Consider the following 16,775-nt stretch of genomic DNA (forward strand, 5'->3'; position numbering starts at 1 on the left):
ATTGCTGTGTTTGATTACTAAGCACTTGTACTTTATACTGGCAAGACTGTCACAACACAAGACGTTGAACTACCAGAAGGCAACATAGCAGATGTTAAGGACAGCTACAAATATCTTGGTGTCCCACAGGCAAATGTCAACCATAAAGAGGCCGCAAGGAAGTCAGCCACAACCGAGTACCTACAAACTGGAGGGCAGGTCCTGAGGAGTCTGCTGAGTGGTAAGAAAAAGACTCAGACTTAAACACATAAGCCCTGCTGGTTATCAGATACCTCCCTGATAACATAGTCAAAGAAGGAGATACTTTAGAAGCCACTGATATCAAGACAAGAAAGCTCCCAAAATGCATGGTGGGTTTCACTGCAAGTCCAGCACACTGACACTGTAAACCAAGGAAAAGGAGAGAGGACAGGGGCTAGTGAATGTTAGAGCCGCTAGCTATCCAGAATCTGTACAAGAACATCTGTAGAAAGTATGGGTTAGAAGAAGTCAAAGTCACAGTGCAAGATACCTCCAGAAGTGGTGGACAGTGACAGAGCAAATATCCTGTGGGACTTTCAGATACAGAGTGATAAACTGGTTGCTTATCTGCATGTCTCTTTCTACATGATGTAATTAAAATGTGAATTCAAATGTAACACTTGTCAGCATTTGCTGTCAAATGACAGCGCAAATATTCACTTTGAGTGGATGTCATCTTGTGATGAATTGATTTCTGTTTGTTTCCTCGCTTTAGTTGCATTCGACTTTATGTAGTGCTTTATAACTTTATAACTTTATAAAGCTTGCTGGTACAAAATCTTGTCTGACTTCCGCTGGCGCCACAGGTGAGGTACTGCAGGTGCTCTGAGCCGACTGCAGCAGCTGAGATCCACTCCTTGGCTTTACTGACATTATGCCGTGATATGTTTTCATTCTGGGGTTGTCAGATCTTACATGGTTATCTCAACTTTGAAGCGAGGAATGAAATGGTGAAAATAATGCAGTTGTTGCATTGATGTTGAGTGCAATAGATTTTCTACTTCTGTGAGATTTCTTTGTAACTAAACATCCCTTTAAGTTGTCAGCATTTCATGCTAGTAATTCTTTTAGGTTTTAGTTTTTTGAATGGGGAAAATTCCCTCTTAATTTGTCCCTGCTCTCAGTAGCTACTAGCTTGGCTCCCCCGTGTGCATTCCTTGCCCTCTTTCACAAACAGAGTGATTTGCCCCGTGCCTACTACAGGTAAGGTACTAATCAGAGCGGAGTAAACAGGCTCTATAAAGCGCTAGTACTAACTACTCTTAAGTACGTCACACAACCCCGTTAAAAAAAAACCGAAATATGCCTTTAAACTGTCGTTGCAAAGGTCGTTGCGCTTTAATATTATGTCATAGGAAAAGCACACTCTGATTGGTGACCTGTGTTGCTGCTTTTTCAATCTCGACTCCGATTGGTTCTATTGAACGCCAGTCTCTCTGTTCATTAATCCAATGAATTTACACTGGTAGCGTTTTTTTTCCGAGCTGCGATAGCAATGCTAAAAACTGACTGGTAGCTACAATTGAAATTTACTTGCGGAGTTTTTAGTTTCGTAGGTTGTAGTTGTGCACAATATTGTCTGTTGTATCTTGCAGTTTATTTCGAGATAACAACTGAAGCTAAAGTAAAAACTGTCTATCTCGGATGCCTCAAAGTCTCATGACCGCATGGAAACAAACACAGCTCAGTTTTCCATCTGCTGACCGTTTAGTTGGAGTCTGGGCTATTTCGTGTTACCGGTAAATTTCAAGGTGCTCGTGTCTTTACGTGACATGTGGAACACGTGGCTTTTGTGTTCTTTGGTTTACATACAGTGTTGAGTAGTTGGAACAGTTCCAGTGTTTGCATTTGTCTAAGTTTAGGCTTCAAATTCGTCGTGGCATTCGGAACCAAAACTTGTTAGAAAATTTAAGTGACTGTGTTTCCCCTCAAATCAACGTGCGGTTGTGACGAATCAGGGGAAGGGTAACCACATTTTCTCGTGGAGTTAAATGCACCATGCCCATTAGGCGTTTTGGGGGTCACAGGTCTCTGGTTTCTTACTCTCAAGGTACAAAGTCGTATGGTTACACGAAAATGAATATTTCAAGAACTGGCTACCGTGTTTTTTCTGCCAATTCCACCACCGCCTGCACCGAGCTGGCCAAGAAGATAACAGAGTAAGTAAGGTTTGAGTATAATTGTAGTCGTATACATCACGTACATGCATATGATTTAATTTGAGATGATAATGATTTAGACAGCAGTAGTGTTTGTAATTTCAAGAGTTGCCACGTGCACGTCTGACAGTACACCTGGTCAGCAGCAGGTGACCTGAGGCGAGCTGGTGTTATGAATCACTGCATTTAGGTGGAGTCTTACACAAAGGCAATCTTTGGTGTTGTGGCATAACAACAGTGATGAAAAGCATTCTCTGTATTAGTTAGATGGGGACATGGCACATAAGCTACTGATAACATTGCGTAAATTATAACTAAAGCATGAGTGAGATGGCAGTAGATTGTCTCTTGAACTAACACCACACAGGTGAATTGTGAACGAAAAGACTGAACCAGAAAGTCTGTTGCTTATCACTTAAACTGCTGTTATTCTTACAAATCCCTTAGTCATCATTGCGCTGAGTGATCAAACTGCACGAGTTAAGCTGCCTACACAGAGAATACAATATAAAACCAGCTGTGAAACTATATTTGCATATAATTTAGCTTAGTTTGCTTGTATATTTGCCCACAATTACATTTGAACGAAGCCTGCATTTCTCCAACCGTACGGAACAATTGTTAGTTTTGATGCCACTTGACATTTTTTCAGTTGCTTTTCCAGTCTGATAATAATCAGTATAATTGCGTATTACTTGGTAATACATTTGTCAAGAATTATCCATATTTCTCTACTATGTTAAAGCTTTCAGAAGAGATTGTGCTTACAATCTGCTCACAGTACAGTGAAGATGAGGGATTTATTTTATTACCTCTGATGTCAGTGATTCATTTAATGCTAAATATTGTCAGTGGTAATTGTTGTGATCAAAGGAACATACTCTTCAGGACCACTTTGTGAAAGGGGTAAGCAGAGCAGAGATAGTGTACCCTGATGTTACTGTGGCAGCCATGTGTTGTGTTTTAGGCCGTGATTCATGGTGCATTTAAATGAGTTATGATTCACTAGATAAAACCGATACATTTTCTCTCACTGAAATCGGTGAGTAGTCATGTTTTTCCTAACCCTGCTGACTTGTCAGCTGCACTACCTGCTTTTGTTTTTTTATGATGGTGGGGTGAGTTTGGGGAGAGGGGGGTGGGCTTATTATTCATCAGGTCTGAATGTTTGGCAACATTACCAGGAAGATTATGTGCTCATTTTGCTGTTGAGTCGAATTTTCACGTGGAGCAAAGGTTAAATAACAGCTTGAGCACACAGAAAATGTTAATGAATACTGTTCTGAATGTTTACTGTGACACACTTATGATGACTGGGCTGTTTTGCAAAGTTGTGGAGTCATTTTTCTTTTTTCTTTTTTTACATGATGTGGTGTGTAGAAAACGTACTATCCAGGCTAGAAACTGTTACATTTGAAACATTGTTAGAGCTTCGTTTTATTCACAACTACATCTATGAACTACACTTCTTTAATTACTCTACTTCAAAGTATTGTGGTCATAATAGTAGATGGCAGCTTTTCAGATAAGTTTTAGGGATGTGAACAACATTATTTTCACAAGATTTACCTGTATTATTGTTTTGTGTTGTTCAGGCTTGATGTAATCAACTGTTAAACACTAAACTTGAATATTATCAACTTTCCAGCCAGGAGAAATGATTGATCAAGATATAGAATTTTTTTTTTCTACATCAACTCATGGTTTCACCTGTTTAAATGACTCCTGTCTATGTTATTTATCAAAACTAACACTTCTTCTTAACATCAAAATTCTGTTTTGTGGTTGAGCTGTTTGAGTTACACCATAGTAAAAATATTTGTGTGATATATGGAAGAACTTTCTCATAGGTCAATGAATAGAACCTATAAAGGTGTTTGTGTGTTAAATGTCTGTGACTTTTCATTTTCCCAGACGCTTGGGTGTGGAGTTGGGCAAGTCGGCAGTTTATCAAGAGTCAAATACTGGTAAAACTGAGCAATATGTCCAGAGAACTCAATTTCAGATTGAATGTATATGATAAAGTGGGATTATTTTATTTATTTTTTTAATATGAACAAACAATTGTTTTACAGAGACTAGAGTGAATCTGAAAGAATCTGTCCGTGGACAAGACATCTTCATAATTCAGACCATCCCCAGGTAAGTCAGGAAAATGCACTTCATGTCTTAAACTTTATTAGCATCTTTTGACGGGATGGAAAAAAACAATCTTGCCACCCATTTGGCACAACAACAGTTAAACTTTGAGAAAGAGCTTGAAAAGAATCCTGCTGAATACTGGCAGAGTAGTTGTAACAGAATGCAATTAATATTAAGAATAAGAACATTTCCATGGCACGAAAAAAAATCTAATTATAAAATCCCACTTAAACAAAACTGTTAAAACGCATCTCAACATAGTTTTACCAACATTCTACAAAATCTATCCTCTCCAAATCGAATTGTAACACCCAGATATCGCAGTTATAGGTTGATTTACCACTGCACCTACAAGCTTAGCTCGACTCAAAAGGGCCTTGTCGCTCTGCAAAATACTCTGTGCTTCCATCTTTTTTCATCTGTTTGTGAAAACAGTGCAAGTGTATATCAATGAGGTCGAATTCCCAGCACTGCTTCCCTCATTCACATGTTTTTCTGTTACATTAGTCAGATGGCTGAATGCATCAGAAACTGTGAATATGTCAACTTGCAGTCTCTTAAAGCAGTTCCAGATGGCCGCTCTGCTCTAATAAAATCCAGATTTATATGATAAAATTTAATTAAATTTTTTATAACCACAGTATCACCTGATAAAATCACTACTGAAATAACAATATCTGCACAGTGAATGCAGCTGTACTTATATGTACGATGTTCTCCTACAGAAAGTTAGAAAAGGGAGAAAGTTTTGTATGTTTTTTCTCAGTCCAGTGTATTTGACATACTTTACTTATAACGTGACTCTGGACGATAGTCCAGTTAAGTGGCAGAGTTAAATGGCTTTAACCGTAGGTCGATTCCGTTCGCTTTTCACAAGCGAAAACTATGGCCTTTTAAAATATTTTAAGTCCAGTGAAACACATTTTGATTATAGCAGCACAGAGCAGCTAACATCATGTTATAAAGATATATATCTCCACATGTTTTTATGAGAAAAGCAAAAGCATTATTTCTGTGCTGATTGGTTTTTCATTCTTTTGGCCCTTTATTCTATCTACACAAATGCATTTTCACACTCAGTGTGTTTACATGCGGGCCATCGGATCGGATTAATGGCTAAATTACAATAAGATTGAGTTATTCAGCTCATGTAGACACCTTAATCTGACAAGAAATCGAATCGGGTTACTTGCGATCGAATTAAGACCCCGAGATAACTCGATCCAATTGCCCGCTGAACGTGCCTGAAGACGACAGTGGATCGGATCGAGCGTTCTGCGCATGCACTGGATTTTTTTTTATTAGTGATAGTTGAAATGGGTAATTATCCTTTGTTACATAGTGGTGAATGTATCGAATCACTGGCACAAAGCATGCAATACCACAGTAGATAGGTAGTGCTGTATCCATTTCAATTATCACTAATAGAGCCACTTCCGGTTGACGTCTTAATTTGATCACAAGTAACCCGATCCGATTCGATTTCTTGTCGGATTAAGCTTGTTACATGAGCTGAATAACTCCATCTTATTGTAATTTAGCCATTAATCCGATCCGATTGCCTGCATGTAATCGCGCTGACCATGTGTCTGTACTTGTTTTTCTACATTGATAAGATCCAAAAAGGAGGAGCCTATACTTGTGGGATGCAGTGTGTTTTTTGGGGACCAAATGGTGGGCCCCAAATGTCTAAAGGGATTTTTGAGGGACAAAACTCAGTCTATGGCTGGTGTAAGGGACAAGGCTAAGGGGATAGCAAATGTATCGCGTCAATGGTGAATCGCCACAAAGATAGAAAGTTTGTGTGGGTATAATGCACTGCTCTTAGCAACAACCCTTTGTTACTTAGCTGTGTCTAAGCGCACACTGATTAGGCACTAAGACTACTCTTTTTGGCCTGTCGGAATCACTAAAGGCAATAATGATGGTTTAACAACGTCTTTTCTGTGCCACCAGGGCACGTCTGCTGTGTGCAAAGGGCCGATATTAATGAGTGCTGGTGTTCCATTTGTTTTATTTTTAACACAACAGCTTGAGCAAGATTGTTTTGCTACTGTGCAACAGATATGTTTTTTGTTTAGTACGGCCTCATGACTTTATTATGGGATAGATAGAAGAAGCTCTTTGCTCTCTTGTTCGCAGTAGTGATGAGAGAGTATCCTGAATTTGTGATGTGGTATTGGTTATGTCTTGAGGTCATTTAATTGTTATCAGTAAGGGTTTAAAAAGTCTCTTCAGGGAAAACCTCTCTTCTATTCAACTGTCTTTGCTGTCTAGACTGTAATATTCAGGTCAATAAATTTTTTAAGGTTCTTTTTGCCTCGGGGTCAGACGAAAAGCAGATAGTTTAAGAGCAGGCTATGTGAATATAACACAATGTGAAAAGAAAGAGTCTCTATTGCCACGGTTTACTCAGTTTTTAGGTGCTGAGATTATGATAATCTCGTAAATAGAATTTCAGTTTCTTGCTCCATGTTCAGCTCATAGCTCACAGTAAATCCTCTTTTTGGTTGCTTATTTAATGGGTCATTGATTTAAGCCACACCTGTGCAGTAATTTGTAGTTCAAGATATCTAATCTGTACGCTTTGCTTTCTTGTATTGTTTCTCAGAGATGTCAACACGGCCATCATGGAGCTGCTAGTTATGGCTTATGCACTGAAGACATCCTGTGCCAAGAACATCATTGGAGTCATTCCCTACTTTCCCTACAGCAAGCAGTGCAAGATGAGGAAGAGAGGTTCTGTTGTCTGCAAGTTGCTAGCATCCATGTTAGCTAAGGCTGGTAAGGCATGGCTGCACATTACAACCGTTGAGCAAGTTATTAATAACTTTGTGCTCTGCTGGGTGCTGTATTCATTTGGTCAAATTAGATTGACTTTAAAAAAAATAAAAATAAAAAAAAGATTTTCACATCCAATAATCACTAGTGCAGAAGTGTTGGAAGATATCAATGACTAAATAAGACCATTTGTTATTCATACTTAATGTTTTAGTCTTGGCCTTAATCAGAGTGTTTGGTATGATAAAAAGAAGTATGTTAGATAAATAGTGATGCTAAGCAAGAGTGGGGTAGTTTTTTTTTTTTTTTTAACCCCTTGGATGTATCTGAAAATGTTGCCTTCTGTCTGTGATGGCATTTTAACAAACCTCCAGCAATGGGCCTGCTGTAGCAGACGGTGCCAAATAGAAGGCACTCAGAGAACACTGAACACCTGATGTTGACTCATATGCGGTGCCTCTGCTGCGTCACTTAGCTTGCGTGCTAGCCAGTTAGTCCACAGGTAAGTTCTTGTACACTAAAATTACAGTTTTCTTTAAAAGGATATATGTATATTATTTTTAAAGTGGGGTTGTGTGACCTAGTTATAAATAATCAGTGTCTTACCTGCAATGACAGTGATCAGAGTGCTCTCTGTTTGGAGAATCATAAGCTTTCCAGAGAGATGAGCCAAAGCTAAAACCTACTACCTGCTACTAGAAAAAGGAATTTTTTTCCATCTAAAACAACTCAATTTTTTAGAGAATTCATAGAAATATGAACAAACACTGTTGTTGATATTGAAGCTGTGTCACATCTGCATCAAATAGTGACATGGAGTGGCTCAGTGTAAATTGGTTCAAAATGTCGCATAGCGTGGGACTGTTCTTGAATGCACTGCGGACTGTGTTGCTATGCAGACACTGCTTTGCATGCCCACTGTTTGATGTACTGTGAATATTGCCAAAATAGCTCTTGCTTAAACAGCTATGAAATATTGACTACTCATTAGTACTTCATGCAATCCTGCTGTAAGAAAAAAAGGATTTTAAAGTCAAACGGCCATAGCTTTGCTTGCTAGTTTTCTCCATTTTCGTAGCAAACATAACATCAGCAGTTTTTACAGAGAGGCTACCAGGTGTAGATGTTTTTATTTTATTTTATTTTTAGTCAAACTGACTCTAAGTTTAGTAGAATTAGCATGTTCTCCCTTTGCCAGCATGGTTGTGTTTTTTCCAGGTTTTCCAGCTTTGTTTCTCAGTCCAAAGACATGCATGTTAACAGGAATGGGCAATACCAGTGTAAGCTGCATGTTGTTTGTCTTGTTTGACCATCAGACAGGCTCCAGTCCCTCACTGTGATATCATTTCATTGCTTTCACAATATTTAGGTACCTATTGATCATAATTTTGCATCCTAATGACACTACCTAACAAACTACTTGTGCCACTTGCGTTGCTTCAGATCAACAATGGAGAGGATGCAAAAAGTTTTACCTCACCTGAAATTAATCCCGTTTCACAATGTTCCCAGTCTGTGGCCCAATCACAATCTCTCCCCCAAGGTTAACACTTACTCAGTGTGTTGGCTGCACATGTTGCCTGGAAGCAGAACACTGCTTTAAATCTATTTACCAGCTGCCCTTTTGCATCTATGATTCTGTCTCTTTATGAGAGACTTATTTATTTCACATCTTAAAAAACATTGAACTGAAGATTTAAACAATTTATGTAAAATATCATCATTATAGTCTGTGGTGAGATGCTGTAACCTGCAAACACACTTTATTTTGCATTCCTTCCTCTGAACTTTGTAGGGTTTGTGTGTTTTTTTTGAGGAGTAGAACTACCACATTTGTTTCACTATGAAGAACTGGTACTCAAAACTCTTACATTTTCCCTTCGCTGCATTTTTCTAGCACAAAAGTAACTGCATTTAAGTATAAGGTGCTGGTTGCTGTTGCGTTGCTTAAGGCTAGAGAACGTATGGCTGTTGCCTGTCTTTATGTTTTTGTAGGTTTCAGCTCATTTTCATGTCTTTAACTGCACTTAACAAAGTGAATCAGCCAACTAAAGCGTGGTGCAAACTAGTTTATGCCCTGTTGCATAATGTTGGGCTTAGTTTCAGGATGGAGGGTGATGAGGTTTCAGGTTGATGAATCAGTCTGTTCATATGGTGTATTAGGGCAGTTAAAATGCTTTTATGATTATTTTTCTACCAAGTGATGTCTGGGATATCTTCGATTTGAACCCATACCTTTGTATTGACTTCATGAATCCTGTGTTGCAGGTCTAACTCATATCATCACCATGGACCTTCACCAGAAGGAAATCCAGGGCTTCTTCAGTTTCCCTGTTGACAACCTGAGAGCTTCTCCTTTCCTCATCCAGTACATCCAGGAGGAGGTTAGGCTACGTTACGCAGTGGACACACATAAATATATTTGTCTTCTTTGTCATGCAGCCACAGTGTCGCAAAGAAGACAGTTATGTACTGTACATGAAATATAACGTAAGAATATTTCTCTCCTCAGATCCCAGACTACAGGAATGCCATAATTGTTGCAAAGTCCCCTTCAGCTGCTAAGAGGTAACTACAAGTAGAAAACGGAGACACTCAGAACTTTAAAATGGTAATAATAGATGATTTACTCTAAAATGAAATGGGTGTGGAGTTTTTTTGCCTCTGTCTGTGTTGTGAGTAGGTGAATGTAGCTTTTTGGGAAGAAAACTGTTCCCACATTAAGCCAATCAATTCCATTCTATTTAAAGCAATGCAGATACACTGCCTGGCCCAAAAATAAGTAGCCACCTACAAAAAAAAGGTCACACACTCTAATATTTCGTTCGACCACCTTTAGCTTGGATTACGGCACTCATTCGGTGTGGCGTTGTTTTGATAAGCTTCTGCAATGTCACAAGATTTATTTCCTTCCCGTGTTGCATTAATTTTTCACCAAGATCTTGTATTGATGATGGGAGAGTCAGACCACTGCACAAAGCCTTCTCCAGCACACCCCAAAGATTCTCAGTGAGGTTAAGGTGTGAAAATGAAGTCTCATGCTCCCTGAAACACAATCTGAGCCCGATGAATCCTGGCACTGTCATCTTGGAATAGGTCGGTGGCATCAGGGAAAAAAAAAATCCGTTGACGGAATAATCTGGTCATTCAGTATGTTCAGGTAGTCAGCTGACCTCATTCTTTGGGCACATAATGTTGCTGAACCTTGACCTGACCAACTGCAGCAACCCCAGATCATAGCACTGCCCCCACAGGCTGGTACAGTAGGCACTAGGCCTGATGGGTGCAGCACTTCTCCGCCTCTCTTCTTACCCTGATGCACCCATCACTCTACAACAGAGTAAATCTGGACTCATCAGACCACATGACATTCTTCCATTGCTCCAGAGTCCAATCTTTATGCTCCTGAGCAAATTGAAGCCTTTTTTTCCCATTAGCCTCACTGATCAGTGGTTTTCTTAGGCCTACACAGCTGTTCAGTCCCAATCCCTTGAGTTCCCTTCGGATTGTGCGTGTGGAAATGCTCTTACTTTCACGATTAAACATAGCCCTGAGTTCTACTGTTGTTTTTCTGCGATTTGCTTTCAGCATACGTTTAAGTGATCGCCGATCAAGATCAGTTTTTTCCGACCACATTTCTCCCTCGAAGATGATGGTTTCCCACTATCCTTCCAGTTTTTAATGCTTTGGACAGTTCTGGTCGTTTAAGAAATGAGAAGCTACTCATTGCATCAGTTGGGGTTAAATAACTTGTTGCCAGTTGAAAGATAATCGCCCATGCAGTAATCGTCCAATATGAGGCTCTTACCTGTATGCTTAGTTTAATCCAGGTGGTGACTTTTTTTTTTTTTGGCTGGGCAGTGTATTTATTTATTTATGTTATATCCCATCTCATCTTGATAAATGAACACTACTACTACACCCCAAAGGAAAATATGCAGGATCTGTATCAGGATCCTTTAGATGGTTATTGAAGTCCGACCTTCACTCTACAGAATAATGACAGTTTGGCACATTTCTTTTTTCTGCTAATCATGTAACATTTTTCTGTGCTCATAAAAAAATGTACCTAAGTTTACTGGGGAAAAAAAGGAAAAAAAGGAAAAAAAAAACAAAACATCAACTGACACCAAGTAAGAAGTGTGAGATTTTCTGTTTTACTGCTTTGATTCAGCAGAGTCTGTGGGTATCATGAAATAGTTGAAACCTCGTTCGTTTGACAGAGCAAAGAACTCCCAGTGGTGACAGTCCTAAGCAGAACTGCTTTATGAAAACAATTGAGCATCACTTTGAATGTTGGAGTTGTTCAGTGCTTCCTGTGTTAAAGTATACAGCAGGTGAGGCAGCAAAGATGCTCCTTTCCTTAGGATTCAGAGGTTTGACCAGCTCTCACCACAGCTGCCAGTTAGATTCCTCTGGGTTATGGCTCAGTTAAGAACCTTCAGAAGCCAAAGAAAGACATCTCAGCGTTGCCCTGTGCCTGTTCAGTTTTTTTTTCACTGGCCAAACCCTGCTTGATGTTTTCAGACACTGACGGCTTATATTCTACATGCTATCCTTTAATGTCTCTGCCTAAAACCAGTTTTTTGTGAACTCCCAACCAATGTGGAAGCTTTAAACTTGTATTTCACTGAGAATTGACTTTTTGCAGTTAAAGGTTCCTGTAACATAACTATTAGATGGTAAAATCTTTAGAAATGATGTTTTGTAAGTAAGTGCAGATGATTTAACTCCAGTAATTTCTTTTTCATGGAGAAAGTTTTATTCGAGGCAGAGTCTCATAATGTCACCTTCCTGTGCAAAGGTCTGTCTGGACTCTGCTGCTCACGCATTTGTTTGTATGTGTCGAGTTTGTCTGTTTCTGTGACATCTGCATGTCTGCATGTTTGTCTGTCCCAGAGCTCAGTCCTATGCTGAGAGGCTGCGGCTTGGACTGGCCGTGATGCACGGGGAGGCCCACCACTCAGAGTCAGACATGGCAGACGGCCGATATTCTCCCCCGTTGTCCCGAGCCACCACGGGACACACTGGTCTGGAGCTGCCATGTAAGACAAACTTTGCAGCAATATGCAGCTTGATAATCCTCTCTGTGTCTCTCCTGGAGTTTCATCCAGACATTTTACTGAAAATAATAAGTCCTGTAGATGCTCATGGGCTGGTGATGTTAGCTTTAGAAGTTTTAGAATGAAATGGATTGAAAGACCGGAGTAATGACCGTGCTTGACCCTTTCAGAGCACTCGACATGTTTTCAGGTCAGCCCTGCTCCAGGCGTTGTTGTAGCCATCTGTGAAACACTGCAGGCAGTGTGTGACTTTACTCCAACCTTCCTTTCCTGCTGCCTTCTTCAGATTTATTTTCCTCCTCATCTCATCCTGTGCCATCTGCTCTCCCTCCAGTCTCCCTCATTCTGGTCTTTTCCTTTTCCAGCAGGTACTGAATCGCATCCCAGCCTTCTCTTCCTGTTCTTTTAAACTTTCATTGATCACTTGAAATATCGACTCAAGTGATCAATGAACTCCTGAAACCAGCTTTTCTCAGATTTATATAAAACTAAGTGATGGAAGTGAATATTTCTACCTGTCTAATTATGTCTTCATTTGTTTTGTACCGTCCTATCTTTTTCAACAGCGACCAGCAGACATGTCCCATTCCCTGGGATAGAGCTCCCAAGTATGACTATAGTGCTTGAAATAACTTGATTTTGAATTATTAGTTTTTAAAGGAAATGTACTTTAATGCTTCCTTGCATGGAGTGACAGTGAGTTTGAGAGGGCTTCCACCTAACATCCGGGCATTTAGGTTCCATTAGAGGTGTTGATTATGTCTTTGTGCTATTTCAGGGCATAAATGAACAAAACCAAACCAACCTCCACTGACATTTTCCTTTTTTTTGCTGGTTGAATATAAGAGCCACGGAATGACTCATTTGTTACTGTTACAGAATGAATGATTGAAGCTTCTCTGTTTAAGATTAATTGGCTCCCTTAACACCATGTTTAATAATCATTGAAATCTCCATCTTTGCATTTGAAGCCAGTTGGTGCAGCAAAAGATATTCCCCCACACTGCATAAGAACTAACCGCTGCTTAAGTACAGTTCTTCACTATCTCACCTCATTGCTGCCAAACTGGTTCCTTATTTCATTATTTGACTTCCCAGAGTTACATCTTAGTTGCCTTTAGGTATTTCACACAATTTGAAATGTAGATACCTTTTCCCAGCTCTTTTGTGTTAGCCTGCTGCAGCGTTTCAGGAACAGATCAACAGATGGGTGACTCATGAGATTAAATACAGCAAATTGTCTTAAGGCATCCACACGCTGTGCGATCAAGATCTAATAAACTTCAGTGAAAATGTTATGGAGGAGAAGAGACTGATCTATGTCTATTTTCCTGAAACTTTGGCTGTAATTTGTGACAGCAAGTTCTCCGCTGTTTATTTCCATGTCATCCAGCTTGGGGACCATTTCATATTTGCATGTTCGGGTTTTGTTTTTCAGTTGTGCAGATGTTGCATTGATCAGCACGTCATTTCATGCTGAGCTCTTTGATTGGTTAGTAGATGCAATTTTGGACTGTCAAACATTTGTTCCAAGCTATCTGAAGTTGCTAGATTGATAACCAGCTTTGAACTTCCCTCATGATGTGAGGTATTATCACAGTTCTTTCATTTCTATTCCAGCTTTAATTAGAGAGCTAAAAGTCCAATAGCATTTGTGTAGCTCGTGCTGCGTTCCACTCAAACAGCATCGGTGCACTTTAGCCAAGTGGACCACAAACCATGCCAGCAAAATGCTCCACAGTGGTCCCCTTAGTGCAGAGGGGCATGTTAAGTATATAGAGTAATCCTTATCTTAAATATTTAGAACTTTTGTTCTCTACATGATGTGCACACAGCAGGCTTCACTGGTTTTTGAGCTGCGAACATTTAGGCAGGCTTGGATCTTCGTGTCTGAATGCTCATGATGATTGTTGGAAGCCCTCAGTCTCATTTTCTCAGCGGATGTGATTTTTGGCACCATGTGTGTAAGAATCAAGATGCTGTGATGTGAACAATCTATCTGATCCCCAGGCTCCTAAGTGTCAAAGTTTCAGAGAAAACTTTAAAGTTTGATTAAAGTTGTTTTCTTTTCAAGATTTTTCTTCTTCCCTTCTCCGTATCCCGAAATCCTTCGAAGACTTGTGGTGTTCGAAGCACATTACTAAGCATACACTACAGAACCGTAGTTCATAATTCGCTTAACATGAACAAAATCATGCCAGATAATCGTATCCCAACCCACTGATTAGGTTTCTGTTCATGCTTCCATCATTACGTTGTGCTCGTTTCACAAAGCCTCCCAACCCAAATATTCCTGATCATTCAAGAAAATAAATCTCATTAATTTCTATAGAGAGGCCTTGCAGGAGGTCTTCAAAATGTTTTTCTTTTGCGTGATCAGGTCAGGGGGACCTTACAAGTCAGATGCGTTGGGTCAAAGATGTGAATCAAGAATGATTTGAAATCTCTGCAGACTGAGGCCTCGGTTGTGTTTGCTTGTTGGGTTTTGGAGCATGATGTTTGCATGATGTTTGCAGGTTTCAACCAAATCTTCTCTCACCAAATCTTTCTCATTTTCCTGCAACACGTCGTTCCTGATTGAGTTCAAAGAAAACGCTGCAGTTCTTTCTCCTGAAATACTGTTCTTTTATCTTCATCTGCCAGTGATGATGGCGAAGGAGAAGCCGCCCATCACCGTTGTCGGAGATGTTGGAGGCAGAATCGCCATCATTGTTGTAAGAGCTCCACCTTTGTTAGAAATGCAGTGTGAGAAATGACTTTATGTAGGGGTCATTCTATGTCAAATGGATAAGATTTTCTCATATTAAGGCATTTGGGTCGATTCGTTGAGGCTTTGCTTACTTCGTTTGCAAATAATTATTCCCGTTTTGTCCACGTTGAGTCGGAGTTTATTTCTAATATTTAAAAAAAATGATAGAATATCGCAGAAAGGCCTCGTATTTCTGTGGCTTTCTGAGTTCATATAGATGCTCGTTAGTCTTGTTCTTGTCACAGATATTTAGAAAAAAGTGTTTTCAGTGCTTGTAATTACAAACGTGAACGAGGAATCGGGTTTCCAACAGTTCAGGCATATTTCTCATCAGTTTTCCCCCTTTGCTCCCTAATGTTGTGGTCCCTTTATCAGGATGACATCATCGACGATGTGGAGGATTTTGTTGCAGCGGCAGAAATTCTGAAGGAGAGGGGCGCCTACAAGATCTACATCATGGCCACACATGGCTTGTTGTCTGCAGAGGCACCGAGACTAATAGAGGAGTCTGCTATTGATGAGGTAAAATCATCTGTGCTTGGTTACAGAGAAAAGATTAGATTTCATCCAGCCCTCTGGTAACCAAGTTCACATTCCCCATTTATAAGCCAGTCTGCACATTTTGTCAAAGTGTGTCTGGAAGGGGGGGAATGAGACGGCTGATTTAATCCGATTGCATCCATTTACCTTACAAGCATCATGCAATTTATAAGTTTAAATCTGTTGAACAACGACAACAAAAAATCCTGACATGATTTTTGTATTAATGCTTTATTTGTTAGACATTAAATGCATGTAGCTCATACTTATTTAATGAGTTGGACAATGTCTTATGGAGGCATTAAACTGGAGACGGCAAGAATGTAAATGTGAGTTTCACGTGACTTTAACTTAAGAAATTTAAATAGAAAAAAAAAAAAACTTTGTCTCAAGGAGCCACAAAATCAAAATATATTACTGTGTGTGAGTGTTTGAACCATGCATTTAAAAGCTGTGGAAAATCAAGTTAATTAGCTTTTAAAATTAAATTTTTTTTACCACTCTTAGAAATGTAACTATTCAGTAAAATGTTCATCGAAACGAAGAAGTTTGAAACGGCTGCTGCTCCCTTTGTTCGGTGTCTCCAGGTGGTGGTGACAAACACTGTTCCTCATGAGGTGCAGAAGCTTCAGTGTCCCAAAATCAAAACGGTGGATGTCAGTATGATCCTGGCTGAGGCGATCCGGCGCATTCACAACGGAGAGTCCATGGCCTACCTGTTCCGCAACATTGCTGTGGATGACTGAGGCCACGCACACACATTTAGAGCACGGCACACACAAAGTAAACATGTCGATGGTTTGATTAGTTGTACTTAATCTATGTTACACATGAAGCAAAACCTTGTTTCTTTTATCTTAATACATCAGTTTCACTTCACTAATGTATGCTTTGTATCATCAAAGGTAAATGGCACAAATGATCATGTGCAGCTTCTCTGTAAGGCTGCAGAATATGACGAATAAAGCGGTTGTTCTTGGATGAGGAGAGTAAAGTCTTTCTTTTTCCCCCCAACAATAAAAGCAGCTCAGTATCACAGCTGCCTTGGTCAAGTATAAATATATGTTGTGCAGTAGTAGTGAGAAAATTTCAGGAACTAGAACTGTACAGTGGCTTCACACCTGAACCTAAACTTTCAGTATTATTTTCAGTCACTGCTCAGGCTGCCTTTTGAAGCGTAGATGAGCGCCAAATGTTTGAGTGCATTATTCAGACCCAGGTAGATGAATATACTCAGTTTGTGGCAGAGATATGCTCTTTGTGAGGTTTTTTTGTTCAGTGGTTGCAGGATATTATCCAGCACAGTGTTAAGCAGGCTGG

General features: G+C 39.7%; 1 protein-coding gene across 2 annotated transcripts; it reads left to right on the plus strand.

Annotated features, from left to right (window-relative positions):
* The first annotated feature begins 1,483 nt into the window (after positions 1-1,483).
* LOC140304715 (phosphoribosyl pyrophosphate synthase-associated protein 1-like) lies at positions 1,484-16,442 on the plus strand. 2 transcript variants are annotated; one of them, XM_072383462.1, is made up of 11 exons: positions 1,484-2,180; positions 4,095-4,147; positions 4,256-4,322; positions 6,934-7,106; positions 9,372-9,487; positions 9,616-9,671; positions 12,003-12,148; positions 12,733-12,774; positions 14,810-14,880; positions 15,291-15,437; positions 16,043-16,442. In XM_072383462.1, exons 1-11 carry the CDS (start codon positions 2,020-2,022, stop codon positions 16,199-16,201), a joined length of 1,191 nt encoding a protein of 396 aa, XP_072239563.1. In that variant the 5' UTR covers positions 1,484-2,019; the 3' UTR covers positions 16,202-16,442. The 2 variants fall into 2 exon arrangements, with proteins under 2 accessions (XP_072239563.1, XP_072239564.1); XM_072383463.1 differs by lacking the exon at positions 12,733-12,774 and having other exon boundaries at positions 1,485-2,180; positions 16,043-16,441.
* The last annotated feature ends 333 nt before the right edge of the window (positions 16,443-16,775 follow it).

This window comes from Leuresthes tenuis, unplaced genomic scaffold, assembly GCF_036924035.1.
Source record: "Leuresthes tenuis unplaced genomic scaffold, fLeuTen1.0.hap1 SCAF_4, whole genome shotgun sequence".
NCBI lineage: Eukaryota > Metazoa > Chordata > Actinopteri > Atheriniformes > Atherinopsidae > Leuresthes > Leuresthes tenuis.

Bases quoted from the DNA above. Each gene is read 5' to 3' on its own strand.
- LOC140304715 (XM_072383462.1), top strand. From the start codon at position 2,020: ATGCCCATTAGGCGTTTTGGGGGTCACAGGTCTCTGGTTTCTTACTCT. The intron at 2,181-4,094 runs GTAAGTAAGGTT...TCATTTTCCCAG, and splicing joins CTGGCCAAGAAGATAACAGA to ACGCTTGGGTGTGGAGTTGG. The intron at 15,438-16,042 runs GTAAAATCATCT...CGGTGTCTCCAG, and splicing joins AGGAGTCTGCTATTGATGAG to GTGGTGGTGACAAACACTGT.